The sequence below is a fragment of the Suricata suricatta genome, chromosome 3, assembly GCF_006229205.1.
Source record: "Suricata suricatta isolate VVHF042 chromosome 3, meerkat_22Aug2017_6uvM2_HiC, whole genome shotgun sequence".
Classification (NCBI taxonomy): Eukaryota; Metazoa; Chordata; class Mammalia; order Carnivora; family Herpestidae; genus Suricata; species Suricata suricatta.
This window is the reverse complement of record NC_043702.1, coordinates 8,289,259-8,296,631: the sequence shown is the minus strand read 5'-3', so window position 1 is coordinate 8,296,631 and position 7,373 is coordinate 8,289,259. Positions and strand designations below refer to the sequence as shown.

Here is a 7,373-nt window from a genome sequence, read left to right as displayed (position 1 = left end):
GGAGAGGAGAAAAGGGATGCACATAGAGAACCATGTAGAAAAAAGTTAAAAGATGAGAGAAAAATGGCAGAATGTAAAAGGAAGAGAAATGAGGTAGAGAAATTGTGGGGTCCGAAATGGCCACAAGACAAAAGCAATGTTGGCACAAAGAGTGGCTCACAGCAGCAGTGAGTTTCAAGCCAAGGCGTGCCCAGGTATCAGTGTCCCCTGTAACTCACACAGATTACAAGATACCTCGCCCAGGCATTTCATCCACTCCTATGGTTTCAATCACCAACCACAATTTAACCATTCCTAAGCATACATATCCAGCCTAGCCCTGTCTTCAAAGCATCTAAACTCACTCATCCAAATGGGCAGACTGACTTCTGTCCAAGGTCCTGAAGGTCTTAGCCTTCTCTATTTTAGGGGTCTTTCAAAACCTTCAAACTCAACACTTCCAAAACTAAGCGCTTTCTCCTCCAGTGTTCTCTATCTCTAAAACACACTGTTGATTGTCCCATTGTTTCACACTGAAATTCTCAAAATTATCCATGAGACTGTTGTCTCCTCAATTGATACACCACATCTATAACCTAACTGTATCCATTTTTCCTTTTATTTTATTTTTTTAATAGTTTATTGTCAAATTGGTTTCCATATAACACCCAGTGCTTCTCCCCGCAAGTGCCCCCCAACATGATCACCAACTCTTTTCCCCCTCTCCTTCCCCTTTCAACCCTCGGTTTGTTTTCAGTGTTCAATAGTCTCTCAGGTTTTGCATCCCTCTCTCTCCCCAACTCTCTTTCCCTCTTCCCCTCCCCATGGTCCTCCACTAAGTTTCTCCTGTTCTCCTGTTAGACCTATGCATGCAAACATATGGTATCTGTCCTCCGCCTGACATTTTGCTTAGCTTGACATCCTCGAGATCCATCCACTTTCCTACAAATGGCCATATTTCATTCTTTCTCATTGCCATGTAGTACTCCCTTGTGAATATATACCACATCTTCTTGATCCATTCATCAGGTGATGGACATTTAGGCTCTTTCCATGTTTTGGCTATTGTAGAAAGTGCCGCTGTGAACATTGGGGTACATGTGCTCCTATGCATCAGCATTTCTGTATCCCTTGGGTAAATCCCTAGCAGTGCTATTCCTGGGTCATAGGGGAGTTCTACTGATGGTTTTTTGAGGAACCTCCATACTGTTTTCCAGAGAGGCTGCACCAGTTTACATTGCCACCAACAGTGTAGGAGGGTGCCCGTCTCTCCACACCCTTGCACCATCTATAGTCTCTTGATTTGTTCATTTTAGCCACTCTGAATGGCATGAGGTGGTATCTCAGTGTGGTTTTGATTTGTATTTCCCTGATGATGAGTGATGCTGACCATCATTTCATGTGCCTGTTGGCCATCTGGATGTTCTCTTGGGAGAAGTGTCTGCTCATGTTTTCTGCCCATTTCTTCACTGGGTTATTTGTTTTGTGGGTGTGGAGGTTGGTGAGTTCCTTGTAGAGTTTGGATACTAGCCCTTTATCTGATATGTCATTTGCCACTATCTTTTCCCACTCTATTGGTTGCCTATTAGTTTTCTTGATTGTTTCCTTTGGAGTGCAGAAGATTTTTATCTTGATGAAGTCCCAATAGTTCATTTTTGCTTTCATTTCCCTTGCCTTTGGGGATGTGTTGAGTAGGAAATTGCTGCGGTTGAGGTCAAGGAAGTTGTTTCCTACTTTCTCCTCCAGGGTTTTGATGGTTTCCTTTCTCACATTCAGGTCCTTCAGCCATTTTGAGTTTATGTTTGTGTATGGTGTAAGAAAGTGGTCTAGTTTCATTTTCTGCATGTTGCTGTCCAGTTCTCCCAGAACCACCTACTAAAGAGGCTGTCTTTTTTCCATTGGATACACTTTCCTGCTTTTTCAAAGATTAATTGGCCATACATTTGTGGGTCCAGTTCTGGGTTCTCTATTATATTCCATTGGTCCGTGTGTCTGTTTTTTGTGCCAATACCATACTGTCTTGATGATGACAGCTTTGTAGTAGAGACTAAAGTCTGGAATTGTGATGCCTCCCATTTTGGTTTTCTTCTTCAATATTACTTTGGCTATTTGGGGTCTTTTGTGGTTCCATATGAATCTGAGGATAGCTTGTTCTAGCTTTGAGAAGAACACTGGTGCAATTTTGATGGGGATTGCATTGAATGTGTAGATTGCTTTGGGTAGTAATGACATTTTCACAATGTTTATTCTTCCAATCCATGAGCATGGAATGTTTTTCCTTTTAAATGTCCCTAACCTGTTCTTTCATCTTCATTCTCAGTGCTAATACTCTAATTCACATTTATATCACTTCTCCCTTGAACTAGGTCTACAGGGTCCTGTTCTAGTCTTGTTCCCACCAAATGTATTCTAAGTGATTTAGCTAAATTGATCTTTCAAAACTGCATCTAATGTCCTTTCATTTCCTTTAGGATTGATTTAGTTCTCCTTCAGGTGAACTCCAAAGTCACTTAACTCAGGGCTTCTGCTTATTTCTCCATCCTCATCATTGACCTTTATTTTTTCACTTCGTACTCATACATACTAAACTCCTTGTGGTTACTCACATTTGCTTGATCTAGACCTTTGCACATGCTTCTTCACATTTCAATATGTTCACTCATTTATTTCTGTGTCAATTCTCTGGTTGCTCAGAGGACTGACAGCCACTGCTGTTTCAGTAGTCTTGTGCCTGAGTTGTTATCAGCACTCATCTCAGTACCTGGCATCTGAATGAGGCTTTGCAAACTTATTGAATCAGTGAAAAAAAAAGTTCACTTCCTATATTCCAACATTTGGAAATTTGTCTGGCAGAATTTACCTTATTATAGTGTTATACAGAATATTTACAAAAACTATTTTAATAATATCACAAAAAGTAAATACAAAAGTATGTAATAAATGTTATAAATAAATGGATGGGAAAAGCACATAAAGAAAAAGGGAAGAACAAAAATACAGATTTAGGGCAAAGAGAAAACGATACTAGTGAAAAAAATAGATAGAAAGGAAAGGTCAAAGGCAATGGGGGCAAACAAAGATATCTCAGGGGTGGAAAGACCTTTTGGAGGTGGAGTGAGGGAACAGCGGATCACTGGGGGAGAGGAGGTACAAATAAAAACTCTTTACAAATCATAATTTAGGAGCAGAGCCACACGGACTTGGGAATAAGAAGTGTTCCTGTGTCATGTGTTTTTCAAAAGGCATGTCAAGAGGTCAAGAAGCCAGGAGTGAGAATAACCAAGCATCTGACATGATGAGTAAGGCTGCCTGAGGGTCTTGGGATGAAGGTGGTTCAACAGATACCACAGACCCTGGGTATGGAGCAGTTGATCAGAGTTCAAGGAGTACATCAGGCAGCTCACAAAGATGAAGTGATCAGTTATGGAGTTGAGGGTCACAGGGCCTCGGGCTACAGGATGTCAGGAGTCTGAAATCAGAGCTTTCACTTCCTGCTGCACTTGACTCTGAGCCCCCTTTTATAAGGAAGGGATCCACCCATGCCCGAATCCCATCCTCTGCATTTGCTTGACGTGAGCCTTTTGAGAATGGCAAGGAGGCAGGAAATCCTTATAAAGTCATATTTAACAAGGTGGGCCCTCTGGATTTACATGGATGATGTAGTAGAAATACACTGGTAAAAATGGCAGTATTTCATTTACTCTATTAATGTATCAATACTAAAGTGCTGAATTTATATAGTGACATCCACCCTCATCCATGGAATGAAGAAATCCAAGTGTTCTTCACTGATAGATAATAGCATCACTTTGTCACAACCTTGGAAAATCCTCAGAAGACAAATGGTCCTGTTACCCATCAGGAAACAAAGGCCCCAGATAACTATTCTTAACTCAACATATGCTTTGAAGGATTCCCTCCTGTATGTTATTGACTAATTAGGTGATTTCCCAGTAACCTTCGTAAATAAGATCTTATTGGATTGTTATCAAAAATTTAAGCCTAAACAGGGTAACAGTTGCTATCCCTCTTTTCATTAAAGAGGAAACTGATGTACTTAAGTAATTAAGAGTTATTTCAAAGTCTCAGAGAAATAAAGGAAGACCTTACATATCAATTCAGTACTTGTCTGTTTCCTTTAGAAGGAAGACAGAAATAGTACTTAGATCATTAGAAACTCAAGCCTTCCACAGTATGAATTACTATAAGGTTTGTAAATTTTTATTTTTAAATTACAGTTATCTGACAACCACCTGTTACTTTCTAGATACCATGGATATTGGAAACAATTCTACTTCAGAAAAACACAATGAGAAAATAAGTAAGTGAATAAGAATTTTCTTGATTTTTATATTACAAATGAACTTTATGCTAAAGCTTATCATTATTTTCTATACCTTTCATAAGACAAAACATGAATGTCTTTTAAAGTAACTATTTTTTCAAAATGGCTATATCTTCGTGTTGCTTTTTTTTCTGATTTTAAAATGTGTTTCTTATATGTCTTCCCAGAATTTTTTTATGCCTGTATTAATCCAGTTTGGAATATAGTTTTATTTCTCTTAATATGGTAATTCTATTGCATCTTGCCTTTTAAAATTCATATATCATACCTAAACAATAAAAACATTTAACACTTTAGTTGAATTATAAAAAGTCTTATTTGGTGCTTTAGCATGCACTATTTTCATTTTTAGGGTGGTTGAGCATTTTTCATTTGTTACTGGTCATTTTTTTTCTTCTTCATTGAAGTCTTTGTCATAGAGTACTATGTCAGTATTTCCTGCTGTGGTGTTTGTCTTTCCTTACATGGCCGAATGTAGAAAAGCTTATCTGGGGGTGCCTGGGTGGCTCGTCGGTTAAGCAGCCAACTTCAGCTCAGGTCACGATCTCATGGTTTGTTGAGTTCAAGCCCCGCGTCGGGCTCTGTGCTGACAGCTCAGAGCCTGGAGCTGACTTCAGATTCTGTGTCTCCCTCTCTCTCTGACCCTTCCCCACTCATGCTCTGTTTGTCTCAATATATTAAAAAAAAAAAAAAGAAAAGCTTATCTGATATATACATTAAGTCTTCATCATATATGTTGCAAAATGTTGTCCCATTTCCAATGTTTATACCTATAATCCCATGGGCTTTGCCCATTTGCTTTTATGTGAGGTAGGAATTTAAAAATATTCCCTACACTATTACACTGTAACTGAACTGCCACTTTAATCACACAGAGCCATTACCTCCCTAAATACTAGATTTTCTTTTGCAATCAAAGGGGCTACAGAAAAGGAGAGCTCAGAGGTAGCACCATCCTGATAACTCACTGGGGGCAAATTTTAAAATCAGCTCAAATAGATCCCCCCACCTCCTTCCCAAGTTCACTGGAATCTCTGATTAGAAATGTACTGGGTGTTATATGCAAGTGATGAATCATTAAATTATACACCTGAAACCAATTTCACCATATATGTTAACTAACTAGAATTTAAATAAAAACTTGGAAAAAAAAAGAAATGCATTGAAAATACAGATTAATTTAAGGAGAACAGAAATTTTACCCACTTATTCATATCTTATTTGATCTTCTTCCAATAAGAATTTTCTTACACTTTTCAAAAAAGTCTTATATGGTGTACAAATTTGCTGGTTACTTAGAACATCCCCCCCCATTATATAACCTGGAGTGAATTTAAATGAGACAAAGGCCCTCAAAATCTTCAATCTAAATAGGAAATCTGTAGTCATTTTGTTACTTACTTGCATGTGAGGAAATCAGAATGCAAAAGAATTTTTTTGATTGACTATAAAAATCTTATAATTGTTTATACAGTGTAGAGATCCAGATATCACATAAAATATGATGGCCAATATGAAGTTGTTGAATCACTATATTGTACACCTGAAACTAGTATAACCCTGTATGTTAAACTGCACTGGATTAAAATTTTTAAAATTTTGATGGTGGGGAGGAGAGAGAGAGAGAGAGAGAATCTTAAGCTCCATGCTCAGCATGGAGCCCAACGCAGGGCTTGATCTCACAACAGTGAGATCATGACCTAAGCCTTAAGTCAAGAGTCTGTCACTTAACCTACTGAGTCACCCAGGTGACCCAGATTTTCTTTATTTCACTCCCAAACCTGTCACTCACTTCCAGTCATCCTTATCTCAGTAAATGGCACTACATCTACTCACCTGCTTGAACCAAAAATGGAGAAGGTGTGCTTGATTCCCCCCTTTTCCTAACCACTCCTCACATGGAGTCATTATCAAGTCTCAAAACTATATATCAAATTTGTCCATTCTTTATCTGCCTTGCCACTCCATTGAAACCCCATTATCTTGCTTATGGAGTACCACAGAGTCCTCCTAATTCACCCCACTACTTTCATTCTTGCCACCTATAATTCATTCTTCACTCAACAGCCTGCCACTCAATTGCTTACACTCGTTCAATGGTGTCCAGCTGAACCTAGAAAAACTATACACAAGCTATCCCTCATCATCTCCGATCCCTTACCATTCTTTACTCACATGCTACTCTCTTGTGAGTCCCCTGTGAACAAACTGAGTAAGTTTCTGCCTCAGGACATTTGCAATTTCTGTTAAAAAAAAAAAAACACCAAAACACTAATATATAATGCTTTTCCCCTCAGCTCAAAAATCTCTTCCTCAGAGGCCTTCCCTGATCTTCATCTTTTAAATATACTCTCCTGCCTCTTTTATAGTATCTTTTCACTGGTTTATCACAGATTTTTTTATGCATGGAAGATTGAATCTTTGTGTGACCTATATTCTTCTGTATGATTATACTTTCCAATCTTGTTTTAAGAAATCTTGACCTGTTGAATTCGATTTGCTAGTATCTTGTTGAGTATTTTTACATCTGTATTCATTAAGGATATTGGCCTGTAGTTCTCTTTTTTTTCGTTGGGTCTCTGCCTGGCTTAGGAATCAGAGTGATATGTGCTTCGTAGAATGAGTCTGGTAGTCTTCCTCCCATTTCTAATTTTTGGAATAGCTTCAGAAGGATCGGCATTAACTCTGCTTTAAATGTCTGGTAGAAATGGATAAAGGATCTGAATGTGAGACAGGAAACCATAAAAACCCTTGAGGAAAAAGCAGGAAATACCCTCCTAGACCTCAATCCCAGCAATTTCGTCCTCGACACATCTCCAGAGGCAAGGGAATCAAGAACAAAAATGAACTACTGGGACCTCATCAAGATAAAAAGCCTCTGCAAGGCAAAGGAAACAATCAAAAAAACTAACAGGCAACCAATAGAATGGGAAAAGATAGTGGCAAATGACATATCAGATAAAGGGCTAGTATCCAAAATATACAAGGAGCTCACTAAACTCCATACACGAAAAATGAATGATCCAGTGAAGAAACGGGCAGAAGACCT

General features: G+C 38.5%; 1 protein-coding gene across 1 annotated transcript in view; it reads left to right on the top strand.

Moving 5' to 3' along the window:
* SP100 (SP100 nuclear antigen) overlaps nucleotides 1-7,373 on the top strand; it is a 94,402-nt gene that overhangs the window by 55,869 nt on the left and 31,160 nt on the right. The window contains exons 16-17 of the mRNA XM_029932872.1: nucleotides 3,162-3,278; nucleotides 4,247-4,300. Of these exons, the coding sequence (XP_029788732.1) occupies nucleotides 3,162-3,278; nucleotides 4,247-4,300 (171 nt within the window). The remainder of the gene's footprint in view (nucleotides 1-3,161; nucleotides 3,279-4,246; nucleotides 4,301-7,373) is intronic.